At 44.0% G+C, this 14,938-nt stretch overlaps 1 protein-coding gene across 4 annotated transcripts in view; it reads right to left on the reverse strand.

Annotated features, from left to right (window-relative positions):
* Positions 1-14,938, reverse strand: part of CP (ceruloplasmin) — a 324,621-nt gene that overhangs the window by 293,964 nt on the left and 15,719 nt on the right. Inside the window, exons 10-19 of one of the 4 annotated variants that reach the window (XM_081862193.1) lie at positions 13,485-13,635; positions 11,805-12,017; positions 10,375-10,582; positions 8,618-8,757; positions 8,022-8,150; positions 6,840-6,946; positions 4,309-4,528; positions 3,160-3,299; positions 1,729-1,892; positions 101-371 (exon numbers count right to left, since the gene is read on the reverse strand). In XM_081862193.1, coding sequence (XP_081718319.1) covers positions 326-371; positions 1,729-1,892; positions 3,160-3,299; positions 4,309-4,528; positions 6,840-6,946; positions 8,022-8,150; positions 8,618-8,757; positions 10,375-10,582; positions 11,805-12,017; positions 13,485-13,635 — 1,518 coding nt within the window. In that variant the 3' untranslated portion in view covers positions 101-325. Of the gene's footprint in view, positions 1-100; positions 372-820; positions 1,209-1,728; positions 1,893-3,159; positions 3,300-4,308; positions 4,529-6,839; positions 6,947-8,021; positions 8,151-8,617; positions 8,758-10,374; positions 10,583-11,804; positions 12,018-13,484; positions 13,636-14,938 lie in introns of those variants that run through there. The other 3 variants (XM_081862194.1, XM_081862192.1, XM_081862195.1) reach the window with 3 other exon arrangements.

The following is a 14,938-nucleotide window of genomic DNA, read 5'->3' on the forward strand; positions in this document are numbered from 1 at the left end:
TGTGATAGTTTTATGATGCTAAACACGGGTGTTGTAAGTGAGCTAGACATATACTATGTGGAGAAAATTGGGCTAAATGTCAGTACATTCAAAGGATAGCTTTACTGTGAATATAATTCAGTTTTATTCTTCTCCTTATAATCACCTGTGTCAGATGGGGTGTCCAACAAACCAAACAGCTGAAAATCTCATGTGAATAATAATAACAACAACATTCTCTGCACCAAAAGCCATGGATACAAGTGACAGCAAGTTCTTGGATTTCCTTTTGGATCTGTAGTAGCCTGTTTGTTCAAGCAGCTTCTGTAACGGGACTTCACTGAAATCAGATGCTGGGGCTGTTCTTATAAGCTGGTCCTATCACGGATTTTCTGCACGAACAATAACACATGCTATTTAATCTGCCTTGAGTTTCTCCCTGTTCTCTATTTACAACTGTCTGGAAGTACCAAAAAGTACTAAGATTTATAAATGTGTAAAGGTAAAGGGACCCCTGACCATTAGGTCCAGTCACGGATGACTCTGGGGTTGCAGCACTTATCTTGCTTTACTGGCCGAGGGAGCCGGTGTACAGCTTCCGGGTCATGTGGCCAGCATGACTAAGCTGCTTCTGGTGAACCAGAGCGGCACCTATTTATCTACTTGCACTTGAAATGCATGCTGTCTAATAACAGCTGGGTGAGTGAGATGTACACGTCAACAGAAATGAGATTCAAAATGACAGAGTGAATATAGCTTGGATTTTGTCCACCCCACCCCACCCCCCACCCCCTAAGGCTGGCAACACACACTATTCATAGAAAGAAGAACCAAAACAGTCTTGAGTAGATTGGCTGTCTTTTATTTGGCGTGTGTGTTGCTTAAATGTTGTTGCTGGCAGTTCCCCCTACCACGGTTTCATTTATAGCGGGAGGCAGTAGAAGACAGGAGTGCCTGGCGTGCTCTGGTCCATGGGGTCACAAAGAGTCAGACACGACTAAACAACAACAATAAACATAGCACCGTGGAAGAGATTAGCAGGTGAATCCCTTCCTGGTGTGGAAATAAGCAATAGAAAAATAGGCTCAGGGGATGTTATAAGTCCAGGGGTAGGAACTTGAGTGGCGGATGGAAGCAGCAGCACTTGGTGGAATCATAGAAATGCTACACAAAACAACAGAATCATGGAGGTGAGGTAGAGGGTGGGATCCTTGCTGCTGGACTTATTTCTGAAAAGAGAGGAAGTAAGGCCACTTGAAGAATGCAACAGTTTGGTATATGTGGTCGCTGTTAATGGGCAGGGAGCAGATCTTAAGCTTCATCTGCTGTAGGTTGATATTCTTAGTTTGCCTAATGTTATCCTTGGCTCCATCTATCATGATCTATCCTGCCTTACTTACCCAATGTTCTCAGCTGCCACTGAGTCAGCCTCAATTGTGCAGCTGGCAGCAGATAACATCAGTTAGCTCTTCTGATGTGGGGAGCAGCACAAGATTGCTGTAGCTCAGGGCTGTGGAATCTTTCTAGGCTGACGGTTTCATTTCCCCACGCTTCACGGGCTAAGTTTTGACGGGTTACGATGGTGTCGGGTGAACTTCTGTTTTGCCCTGAGGCCTTCAAAAGAGCCCCTTTCCCAAATTCTATTTTGCACACCCTTTCAGCCTCCTTCCCATTTCTTAAATCTCCTCAGTTAGTGGTAGGCCTTGCAAGTGCAACGTATTTCCTCGAACACAATTGGTGACTGCTTACCTTTGCTCTGGGAGTACAGTGTAGGTGGTCTCCATGCCAGCATGGATGTGGTCGGTCACATGACAGTGCAATAACCAAGTCCCAGGATACTTGGGTAACATTTCAACAGTTTGAAAAGTCCCAGGAAACAGATCAAAGACATCGGCCCGGTAGGTTCTGGTGTTCTTTTAGGGCAAGCACAAAAAACAACCACCTTACATCAGTAAACATTTCTGCAGCGTCTTTGAAGTAATTAATTGGAAGACATAAAATAAAATGAGTTAAGAATATTGTGGCAGAACTTTGAATGTATTTGTACTGGAAACATATAATTGGAAGAAAAATGCAGGCAACTTAATTTTTTAAAAAATAAGTCAGAGCCATCTATGCCTACTTCCCCCTTATTACATGAGGCAGAAATTGGTTTCAGTTTATAACCCTTTGAAATTTGCACTTCTCTGAATTTTGCAGTGCAGTTCTTTACCCAAGTAAAGGGTAAAGTGCGCATTAAAATGCATATACTGGTGAAAATAACAAGCAAAAATGCATTATATTATGGGGAATTGCTTTGTAAAAACATGTATATTAGGCAACATTGCATACAAAAAGGAGAAATTTACACTAAATGCAAATTTTCATGAGGATAATAATTATTATAATTTTACTATTTATACCCCAATCATCTGACTGGGTTACCCCAGCCATTTCAACATATTGATGTCTAAATGTGAAGAACTGAACTAAACAATGGAAACAGAGAGAAACAAAAAACAACAAATTTGCCCATCCCTCATTTTATGTATTAGAAATAGCAACTTCGCCCAATCTGGTCCTGCTACTACCACCAGTTAAAACCAAAATCTGAAAAAAACAGTGTGAGTTGTGGGGGGCAGTGGAGTTGGGGACTGTAGCTCTTTCCTATCATTGCTTTCTTTAAAAGTTGCCTTACCATTGAATTAGGATAGAAATTGCTGGTCTGTAATTCTTTCCAGACCTGCCAGCTTGGAGACAGGTAGGATGTTAAAGTAACTTACTGTAATCACAAAGTGCACATTTAGAACTTCCCCTGCAAAAAAATCCTGAAAACTATAGTTTTCCCCTCACAGAGCTTCAATTTCAAGCATTGTTAATGAACTACAGTTTCCAGAATTCTTTGAAGGAAGTCATGTGCTTTAAACGCCTGCTGTGGATCTGCCCAAACCCACTCTTACCCTATTCCCAAACAAACTACCAATGAGCCCTTGTTGTTTGCCACCAATAACTTTACATCAGGTAGAAGATGGCAGGCAATATTGTCAGCTGAAAGCTCTGCCAGTCAGAATAGAAAACACTGGGACAGTTGAGCATAAAGCAGGTTTGTATATTCAGTTGACGAAGAGCATTCTCCAAAAAACGCATTATCATTCCTCCAACACTAAGTTTAAAATTAAAGGCAGGAACCAATCATCTTACCTTATAGTCGAAGCTGTGGCCGTGGAAATGTGCTGTGTGCATATCCACTTCGTTCCCCATCCCCATTAAGTACCAGCTGACTTTATCTCCAACGTGCATTGTAAGGCCATGCAAGTTTCCAAACAGCTTTCCGTTAATGGCTAATAATAATAATAATAATAATAATAATAATAATTTATTATTTATACCCCGCCCATCTGGCTGGGGTTCCCCAGCCACTCTGGGTGGCTTCCAACAAAACACTAAAATGCAATAACCCATTAAACATTAAAAGCTTCCCTAAACAGGGCTGCCTTTAGATGTCTTCTAAAAGTTTGGTAATTATTTTTCTCTGACATCTGGTGGGAGGGCGTTCCTCAGGGCGGGTGCCACTACCAAGAAGGCCCTCTGCCTGGTTCACTGTAACTTGGCTTCTCGCAGCGAGGGAACCACCAGAAGGCCCTTGGCGCTGAACCTTAGTGTCCGGGCAGAACGATGGGGGTGGAGACGCTCCTTCAGGTATACAGGACCGAGGCCGTTTAGGGCTTTCAAGGTCAGCACCAACACTTTGAATTGTGCTCAGAAACGTACTGGGAGCCAGTATAGGTCTTTCAAGACCGGTGTTATATGGTCTCGGCGGATGCTCCCTGTCACCAGTCTAATTGCCACATTCTGGATTAGTTGTACTGTAGTTTCCGGGTCACCTTCAAAGGTAGCCCCACATAGAGCACATTGCAGTAGTCCAAGCAAGAGATAACCAGAGCATGTACCACTCTGGCGAGGCAGTCCGTGGGCAGGTAGGGTCTCAGCCTGCGTACCAGATGGAGCTGATAAACAGCTGCCCTGGACACAGGCTAAGGAACGAGAAGTTTATCATGAAGGCAAAAACTCTTCGACGGAACATGTGAATTTCAATACAATGAAGCTAATGGTAGGGCCGGTCCTCAAATACACTCTGCCTACTGAATTACAGGAGGCCAACTGTGAAGGAAACAAAGCAAGCAGGATGTTTGGAGCCCAGCTTCTAAAAGAGAAAAGGACCCAAGAGCTGCAATACAACCCATTCCATACAGTTTGGCAAGTATGTGGCAAATGTAATGAACACAGAATGTCTGATTAATGACTGGCAATTGTGGGTGTTGGAAGTATCCCATCGCCATAGAAATGTACCGTGCATCTTATTGCTTTCAATAAACTCCTCATCTTCTTTGTTCACGCCTTCTGGGTTGCCAGCGTAAGTGTTGATATTTTCATCCAGGTACCAAGACAGGTTTTCGTCAAACACCAAAAAAAGAACATTAAATTGTATCGGCTGTGCAGATGTGGAAAGTAAGGGCACATGCTCCCTGCGACAGACTAGCAGTGTCCCGATTAATCCACTGTAGAGGTCCTGAAAGCAAAAAAAAAAGAATATAATTACCTATCACCTTTACTAAAATAATGGGGATGGGGAAATAGCATCTGGGGAAATATTGGCCCACATCGAGTGCTTGGGATTAAGTCTAAGCTTCTGAAAGGCTGGCCAAGGGGCTGCTGTATCCTGCAGATGCCCTTCACAGATCGAGACCTCTGGAAGTCTGCTTCTAGAGGCCTCCTACTTGCAGCAATGGGAAGCGCTGCTGCCACTGTTGCAAGGATTTTAAAGTACCTGTGGCCCACTCAAATTGTGTCCAAGAATTGACAGGCGCAGCAATGGAGAAAGAGAAAGTGGTATTTTATTGCTGAGCAATAATGACCCAGTGGAATGGTTTTTCCAAAGGTAAAGGTAAAGGTAGCCCTGCCCGTACGGGCCAGTCTTGACAGACTCTAGGGTTGTGCTCTCATCTCACTCTATAGGCGGGAGCCAGCGCTGTCCACAGACACTTCCGGGTCACGTGGCCAGTGTGACAAGCTGCATCTGGCGAGTCAGCGCAGCACACGGAACGCCGTTTACCTTCCCGCTGGTAAGCGGTCCCTATTTATCTACTTGCACCGGGGGTGCTTTCGAACTGCTAGGTTGGCAGGCGCTGGGACCGAACGACGGGAGCGCACCCCGCCGCGGGGATTCAAACCGCCAACCATGCGATCGGCAAGTCCTAGGCGCTGAGGTTTTCCCACAGCGCCACCCGCGTCCAAAGCTCTAGCGCCCTTAGGCTTTATACCTGAGTACATACATCATAAAACATGACATAATCATATATAATCGCATATGGCAGCAAAAATCAAACCAGTGGGCGCATGCATAAACCTTGCCCCTGACCATGTAAAGAATCCTCCCCAACTTCTGCTTTCCTCAGACGGTACATCAGGCTGACCTTTCCCCTGATTTATAGTAAGAAAGGAGAAAAGAAACTTATTTGCTTGTTACGATGTTGGTAACCCTCCTACACATCATCTGTTATAAATGGGGACATTGTGGTTAGTGTTTTCCTGTTTTTAGCTGCTGAGGGGCTTGCCTGGACAGAGGAAGGTGCCAGCACATCAGATTTCTTGCTTCCTACTATGTTGGTGAGCCATTGAGTGCATTAGAAGAACAAGGGGGGAGAAATGGGGCAGAGGTCATTTTGGATTTCTAAAATCTAAGCATTTAGCTCTGCAGAAGCCTTCATGATTCAAACACCCTTCGTATACATGAATATATAGAAATCATCATAAAGATATATGGTTATATATGGATAAATGAATATATAGAAATCATAAGGGTAAAATTCATCCAGGTGGTCCAGCTTCACCACCACTCCTTAGTCATTGGTGCTGCAGTGGCAGTAAGGCATGGGAAAATCAGGTGTGGCAGGGACAGATTGAGGGAGACCTTGGAACTCAAGCCGTCCCATTTCCCAGATAAGGGCAAAATAATAATAATAAGCCAGTCCTGGAGCTGCCATAGTTATTTCCCCTCCCACTGAAACCAACGACAGGAGAAATAAAATCTGGAAACCAAGTACATAAAAGGAGGGGGAATCTGCCCCACAACCTTCTAACCCTGGTTGGTGCAGGCCTGGCAAGGCTTCAGAAATGGTAGCTCCACCACCATGACTCCGTATTTTTCTGGCCTATGTTGCTATATATTTAAAAGGTTAGATCCAGTTTTAAGTTTGTCACATTTAGGTCCCATTGAGATCAATGAGATTTAAATCATGACTAAATTTTCAGATGGATTTAAATGGGACCTAACCTAGTCTGGATCCAACCCCTTCTATACACATCCATTATAGATGAAAGTTGGCTTGCCACTTCCAAAGTACTTTGAAAACGGATTCTGCCTCTACCTTTTCCTCCCTGCCGCTCTTAAAAGCTCTGCTTCCAGAAGAGTTTGAAGAAGAGGAGTTTGGATTTGATATCCTGCTTTATCACTACCCGAAGGAGTCTCAAAGCGGCTAACAATCTCCTTTCCCCTCCTCCCCCACAACAAACACTCTGTGGGGTGAGTGAGGCTGAGAGACATCAGAGAAGTGTGACTAGCCCAAGGTCACCCAGCAGCTGCATGTGGAGGAGCGGGGAATCGAACCCGGTTCACCAGATTACGAGTCTACCACCCTTAACCACTACACCACACTACACCCAGATTACATGGGGCCAATCCCATTGTCTCCATCAAGATTTCAAGAAAGTCAGATGACTCGTAGTTTAGTAAGGAATGAAGCCATTGTAGGGGGGCTGGTGAAGAAGTGTTCTGTGCCCAGGTAAAGGAACGGATTTGGTAACAGCCATTAAAAACACACCTTAACTTTATCCACAGCTGAGTAATATGCCCAAGGGATACAGTCGGAATCCCCTTCAGCAGGACCAGATCTCTTTGGTATTTTCCAGACATACTCTCTGACTGCACCTGCATGAAACAGATATTTAAAATTGATAAAATCATGCATAGCATGGAGTAGTAATAATAATAATTTATTATTTATACCCCGCCCATCTGGCTGGGTTTCCCCAGCCACTCTGGGCGGCTTCCAACAAAATATAAAATACAATAGTCTGTTAAACATTAAAAGCTTCCCTAAACAGGGCTGGCTTCAGATGTCTTCTAAAAGTCTGGTAGTTGTTCTTCTTTTCGACATCTGGTGAGAGGGCGTTCCACAGGGTGGGTGCCACTACCAAGAAGGCCCTCTGCCTGGTTCCCTGTAACGTGGCTTCTCGCAGTGAAGGAACCACCAGAAGGCCCTCGGCGCTGGACCTCAGTGTCTGGGCAGAATGATGGGGGTGAAGAAAGGGGAATAGAGGAAACTTTTTTCTCACTCTCTCATAAGACTAAAACTCATGGGCATCCAATAAAGCTGCCCCTCTGCCCACATTGGCAGGGAAGCGCTGACAGCAAGGAGCACCCCAATGCACCCATCGCAAGTGGGTGGAAGCTACTACTGATGGCATCCCTGCTGGCAGGTGACAGGCAGAAAGCCCCGAAAAGCAGCATTTCATGGACAGGACTGGATCCTGTGCTGACTCTGTTCCCACCATGTGACAAGAATGCACCTCCTCTAGGTCTGTGTAGTGCAGTAGCCTGAAAACTGGTGTAGCACAGGGATATTTTTTCTGCTCTCCACCTTCTGCCCTGGCTGGTGTGAGCAGTTGGGCTGTGGACGCACAATTGCCTGCCTAGGGTAAAGGTCAATCCCTGCCCCTGGTGGCCTAGGGTTAGGATTGTGTCCTATGATGAGAGACACAAGATAGGCATTCTTGGTGGCTGCACGCCCTTCCCCTTCAGATTCACCAACACTAAATCGTATCATCTTCCAAAAGTTTTTGCAAAAAACTGAACAGGAGGAATTAAGTCCTTTTGAGTTTTCACCTGCTCCACATTCTCTGCTTCTTTTGTCCTTTTGTTATTATTATCCCCATTCTACAGACCTTGAGGCAAGGAAAACAAGATTTTAAAAAGTGAGAGAAATAACAAATAAGACTATTACCTGAACTGGTTTCGGCTGCGTCCGCAAAGTCAGTTTTCACTCCTTGTGCATGAATAGAATAAGGTCTGGAGGCCATGTTTTTAAAAATAATTGTGATTTTATCCCCAACATTTGCAACAAGTAGTGGACCTTGGAGAGATTAAAAACAAATATGTTCTCTAAGACACAGCATTAAAGGAAATTCCAAAGTGCTTTGGAAAACAAAACTGCAAAGACTGATCAGTGCAAAGGAAACCTACAGGCGCTTAAGGCTCAAATTAAATTGCTAGGGCTCTTAAGCACTTAACAGTGTACTTAAATTCAATTGACTTTAATTATATCTAAGCGGGTTTAATTTTCTCTGGATTAAATCCAGTGTTGAGTCTTAAACTTTATCTACAAGACATTGATCTGGTTCAAGCATAATGCTAACACACAGTTTAATGCAGTGGTGAGGAACCTGTGGCCCTGCAGATGCAGCACATCAAAAAAAGTGCTAATTGCGACATACAGAAGCTGCTGCCTCCTTCCATCCTTACTTGAGACCCACACGGCAAAATTCAGTTCATGCCAATATAACGTTCAGTAGTTGTTCTTTCAATTTATAAAGCCAGTACCTAGAATTCCCAGGTGCTCTTTTTCTTCCTTCCTTTCTTTGGCGGTGCTGAATGATTTGGCAGTATATTCTCGATAAACAACCTTCTTGTATTTTGACCCAATGAACTTATCGTTTTTATTTAAGAATGTATTCCCTGGGCTGAAGGGGGGGAAAGTGAAGGATACATTTGAATATGAGAACCAATAAAGTTAAGAGGCACTGGTCAAAAACTCCAGGTATCATTTATGTAACTGCAAATGTGAAAATGTGTTTTACACAAACACATAGACCATCCATATTCCATCTTCCAACCAGGTAGGCAAAAGGCATTATCAGAGTTCAAGGACAAATTTCAGTCAGGCAAAAATGCTAAAGGAGAGTGCAAATTCCTGAGGACTAGATAGACAGGCTTCGAAAGGCACCTTTGGTCACTGGGCCTAAGATTCCCCACTCTTGAGTTAAAGGAAGGAACTAATGAGACGCCATTCTGCTTATGGCTGGTTGACATCTCCATGTTATGGTTAGGAAAGTCACACACAGTGTGACTGTGTGTGAGGTGTCTTGCCCCATCTACTTTGGGGGTTGGCCCCATCCACTGCTGGAAAGTGGGCTGGGACAACTTTCCATTATGCCTGCAAACAAGACTGAAGCTCAGGAGGGAGCAAACACAGGGAAGAGGTGCTCCACGTCTGACTTTCCAAAGGACCTGTCTACCTGAGAGGTCCCGATCTTGGCCTCCAGCAGGCCTACCTGACCTGTTAAATTGCAGCCACACTATCTCAGTAAGTCATGTCAGAAAAGTCCATAGCTATTCTGGAGCAATAATCCCCCTGCCTGTAATGAGAGTTTAACCAGAGACTGGTAGAGATAAGTTCCTGCAGCCCCATGCTTAAAAGCAAGGGTTGTGTTGCATGAGTCATTTCATGCCTTGCCAGGTTTAGCAGATCTTACAACTCCAACCACTTCTGACCACTGGTCATGTATCTGAGTTGTATCCAGTTGGAGAAGGCTGCTTTACAGAATGGCAGACCTTATCAGCAAAACAGTGGGTGGAAACTTAAATAGAGGAAACTTAAAATCCTGTTGCATCTTAAGTGCTTTGGTATTGTAAGACCCTAGGTCTTGAGTCAACAGTGCCCTTTACTACACTCTGCGAATGTGGCTTTGTGTTAATCAAAGGGTTTGTCTGTCCTCGGAGATGATATGGAGATGTTTTGTTCCAGTCCTAAATATTTTTCGCACTCTACATAAAAAAGAAACTCATCCCTTGTGCATTCATAAAATAATCCACAAAGGGAAGCCGGAAGCAGGGAAAAAGTGCTCCCTATGAAATCTGCTGCATGAAATGCATAATAGTAGCATCAGCAACACAAGTAGGTACCACTGTGGTGGGAAGATAAACAGCATTTCCTTGTGCTCTAGTATCACCACTAGTGATACTAGACACCACCTAATTATTGTTTGCCATGTATTCATTACATTTTACATTTAAATATGGGAGAGAAGTATTATTTTATTTTTCCCACCATTCCTCCAAAGAGCTTAAGGATAGCTATGTGGTCCCCTGCCCCACCCTTGTACATTTAATTCTCACAACAAATTTGTGAGGTAGGTTAGGCTAATAGCTGGTGACTAGGCTGGTGAGGATTTTGACTTGGGTCTCACCGAGCCTAGTCCAACCACTTGGGATCCATGCCTGCTACAAAAGGATGGAAAGGAAAAGTGAGCGATCTCAGATATGCTTTTCTAGGAATTTATTGTTTGCTCTGGCCTTACCTTTCATGATGGAAGTGATGCCTCTCCTGCTCCCAGGTCCTGCTGGGAGAATAGTCCCATTCTATTTCTACTGCTGCAATGTAATAGGTCTTTTCATGGGTATATACCTCATTATCCTCTGGTGATGAAGCACACTTCCTCACTTCATAGGTTTGTCTCATACCCCCTGTGAAATGATCTGTAGTCATGCAGGCCACTTCAAATACCCCTGGAGAAACAAAGAGAGAAAGCAAACAAATGAATCCAAACCAAGCACACCTAGGAAATGTGATGGCCTGGCCTGCATTACAGGAACTAAAATAATGGAGGACCCTCATTAGGCTACGTACACATCAAGCATTTGAAAAAGCAGAGGATCCTGGAAACCCTTCAGAGCTACAGACCCTAACACCCTTAGGCAACTATAGTCTCTTGCAGCAAAAACAACAAAGTGTATTGTGGAGTCTTAAAGACTAAAACACTTATTATGGTATCAGCTTTCCTGAAGTGGGTGTCAGCTCACTTCTTCAAATGAACGAAGTGTTATCCAGAGCTGCAGAGATGTGTAATATATAAATTGGTCAAGATGAAGAAGCAGGTCAAGTGGAATGTTTTTCAGCAAACTTTTTCAGCAGGGGGCTAGTCCACTGTCCCTCAGACCTTGTGGGGGACCAGACTATATTTTGAAAGGGAAAAAAATGAACGAATTCCTATGCCCCACAAATAACCCAGAGATGCATTTTAAATAAAAGGACACATTCCACTCATGTAAAAACACACTGATTCCCAGACCGTTCGTGGGCTGGATTTAGAAGGCGATTGGGCCGGATCCGGCCCCTGGGCCTTAGTTTGCCTACCCATGGATCACACTCAGCAGAAAAGAGAAGGACCAGAATACTATTTACTCATTACGCAATTGAAGGTTCTCAAGAGAAGGATACAAGAGAGAAAAACCAACTCCAAACATGCTCCACTAATTCTTAGCATTTCCAACAGGAGTGCACACTAGACCACCTCCTAGACTTGAGCTAGAGCAGGGGTTTTCCAAGCTTTTTACACATATGGCCCACTTGAGAAAGCTGAAAATTACCAAGGCCTGCCAGTCACAAAATGGTGGTGCAGGGGTAGAGCCAACTACAAAACAGTGTCGGATGGAGGCAGAGTTTTGCATAATCAGCTAGCAGTTACTGGTATAATTTTCCATTGATATCTAACCTCGCTTTGGAAATTGCTCAACTTTGCCACAGAAATTTCATTGGGGTGAGAGTTCCATAATTAAGTTTTCTTCAAACTAAGTACAGGATTAAGGAGAGATAGTGACTCGGTTTCCCCCTTTTAGAAATAATTTACTGGTCCAGAGACTGTAAACTGAGAAGTTCATATAACCAAATGTATGGCTGGGATGTCTAGACAAGAGTTTAAAATTAGTAAGTACAATTGTTGTTATTCACCTTCTGAGTCAAGCTTCATAAGAGCTGTGAGAGAGGTATGTGGAAAGAGATTAGCTGTATCCTTTCTTCCTCCTTTAGTCAAAAAGGTATTTCCTGAAAAATGTATTCCATGAATGTCAACCTCTGAACCCAAGCCAATCAAATGCCACGAAACGGTGTCGCCACCACACATCTCAAGGCCTTCCTGGTTTCCATACATGTATCCATTTAAGGCTGCAAAAGAAGGGTGCAAATTGATGCTTAAACACATTCAGTGTCAAAATCCCACAACTAACATAATATAGTTCAATAGCAAAAAGGAAAGATGTATACTATGTGCTTACAGTTTTTGCAAATTAAACAAGCCATCATCTTCCATCTATTTGAAATATTTAATAACGCGTGTAGTCCAATCCTATGTATCTTTATTCAGGCATAAATTTCACCCTGCTAATAGGGCTTACATCTAATTAAACATGCATCTATACACATATTTGCTGTCTTATCTGGATTCTGCTCCAAGTCACACAGGAGTGAATCGTAGAATCTTAGGATTGGATTCAGCTAAGTCCTACTCAGACTCACTGGAATTAATGAATCTAACAACGTAAGGAAAGCCAGTTGAATCAGGTCAATAGCCCATCTGGTCCAGCATCATGTTCCACAGTGGCCACAGGAAACCCATAAGCAGGATCCGACCACAATAGCATTCTTCCTTCCTGGGGTTTCCAGCAACAAGTGTTTGCTTCCTCTGACTGCAGCCATCATGGCTAGTATTCACTGATATCTCTCTCCTCTGTGAATTTGCCTAATTCTCTGTTAAAGCCTTCCAAGTTGGTGACCATCACTGCTTCCTGTGGGAGTGTGTGCCATAGTTTATGTGCTGAATGAATAATTATTTCATGGAACAGTGGCTTCTTGATTGAAAACACCCAAGTCTCCGAAACTGTTTCTCCTACTGCCCAAGGAATGAGAGAACGATAGACTGCAATCTCATTCCCCATTACTCGCTGAGAAACACAGAGCAATTCTAACTATAAAAATTCTAACTAAACTCCTTTCAGGAAGAATTTCACCCCACACTTTTTGCTGGTTAAGTTCCTGGTGGCTGTATCATGTGACTGAGCACAAGGAAGTTTGGAATAGGCCTCCTCGGTCTCTCCTTGTTCCACATCTGCCATGCTCCCAGAATGCCCATTTTGGAGGCTTGCACCTATGTAAGTTCCAATGGCTTATGTTCCATGGGCTGATCCCCAGATGCAGGGCTGGGCCGCCCATGAAGCAGACTGAAGCAGCTGCCTTGGGTGGCAGAACCTCAGTGGGGAACAGCCCCAGCCACCACTGCTGGAGAAGGGGCTCCAGCATTGGCTTCTGGGTTCCGGTGGGATCATGCCAGAAACTGGAAGCCATTGCCACATCTCATGGGGGGAGGGGGCACTGTCAGAACCTGGAAACTGTACAACCCCAGTTAGTGAGGCGGGCAGTGGCAGCAGCTGGGGAAGACGGCACTTTACCATTTTGCCTCAGGCGGCAAAATGGGACAGGCAGCCCCTGCCCATCTGAGCCAGGGTGAGAGACCTTCCCCAGAGACCTTCTCTGAATAAGTGTTTGTTTGGGGAGGTGATTGGGTGGAGAGATGGGGTAAAGAATTTGCCTTCATCATTTCCATAAACAAAACAAAAAAACAACCAGTAAAATTACAATGCATCTTGTTGGATTCCTGGAAATCTTCATCCTCCTTATTAATCTGCATAAGATTTCCTCCAGATAGCGCAATATTGTCATCCAGATACCAGCTCAGATTCTCATCGAATACTGTGGCGAGGAGGAAAAACTCCTTGTCTACATTTTTCTGTGGAAAAGAGCAAGTGTAAAGTGGGGGGGGGGACACACATGTGGGAAAACACTATTAAACTGGCTGGGGCTAACTACAGTGGTACCTCGGATTAAGAACTTAATTCATTCCAGAGATCCATTCTTAACCTGAAACTGTTCTTAACCTGAAGCACCACTTTAGCTAATGGGGCACCGGAGCACGATTTCTGTTCTCATCCTGAAGCAAAGTTCTTAACCTGAGGTACTATTTCTGGGTTAGTGGAGTCTGTAACCTGAAGCGTCTGTAACCCGAGGTACCACTGTATCTGTAAAACTACGTGCAACTCCTTATCCAACTAATGAAACATCCTTACAAACGCCTTTCAGGTTCTGGGGTGCTCTTTTTCAAATCACCCAGCAAATGACTTCCTATGCTGCTGGAGATTAGAAACCCAACAAGACAATGACAATAATCCACCAACAGCATACAAATCAATATGGCTAACCTGATCCAAAACACCCACCCACCCCACTCACACACGAAAACAAAGATCACAACAGCCAATCACAAACAAACAATCACACCCTAGGCCAACCCCAAACTCTCTCACCACCAAAGGAACACAAGTGAACAACACAAACAACGCTGACACCAAACTCTACATACATTAAGCATAATAGAAACACTACGACTTGACCCCACCCCCATCCATCTTCCCTCCCTCCACCCCCTTTCTTTTTCCTTTTTTTTTTCCTTCTCCCCCTAATGCCTCAACAAATGAAACGGATTTGTAAAAATGTTACATGGGGGGGGGGAAACAAATTGAGGCATTACACTTCTGTAAAACAAGAAATTCTTAATAAAATATTAAAAAAGAAAAAAGAAAGTCAGAGCTCACCCACACTTCTTGCCACCTTCCCTCAGGAAAACTCACTGTTTACCGCTGAACTGGAGCAAACATCAACCGAGTCTTCTATGTAAAGGAGACAACTCCTAGGGGCTGAGGTCTCTTTCCCCCCCCCCCAATAAAATATTTGAGGAGGCAGACCCCCCTAAGTTGATGAACATTGTCATTCAAATGGTGTGCGTGTGTCACATCTTGTGATCTATTGGGGAGGGGGCTTATCTGGGAGCCCCCAATATTTTATCTAAGTTGGCACCCCTGATGTTTGCTCCAACTTAGCACTAAAAAAAAAAAAAGCTTTCTGGAGGATAGCAGCAGGCAAAGGCCATAGCTGTCAACGTTTCCCTTTTTTAAAGGGAAATTCCCTTATTCTGAATAGGATTCCTTGCAAGAAAAGGGAAAAGTTGACAGCTATAGCAAAGGCAATGAGTCAAT

The sequence above is a fragment of the Podarcis erhardii genome (genome assembly GCF_964252035.2).
Source record: "Podarcis erhardii genome assembly, chromosome: 5".
Lineage (NCBI taxonomy): Eukaryota > Metazoa > Chordata > Lepidosauria > Squamata > Lacertidae > Podarcis > Podarcis erhardii.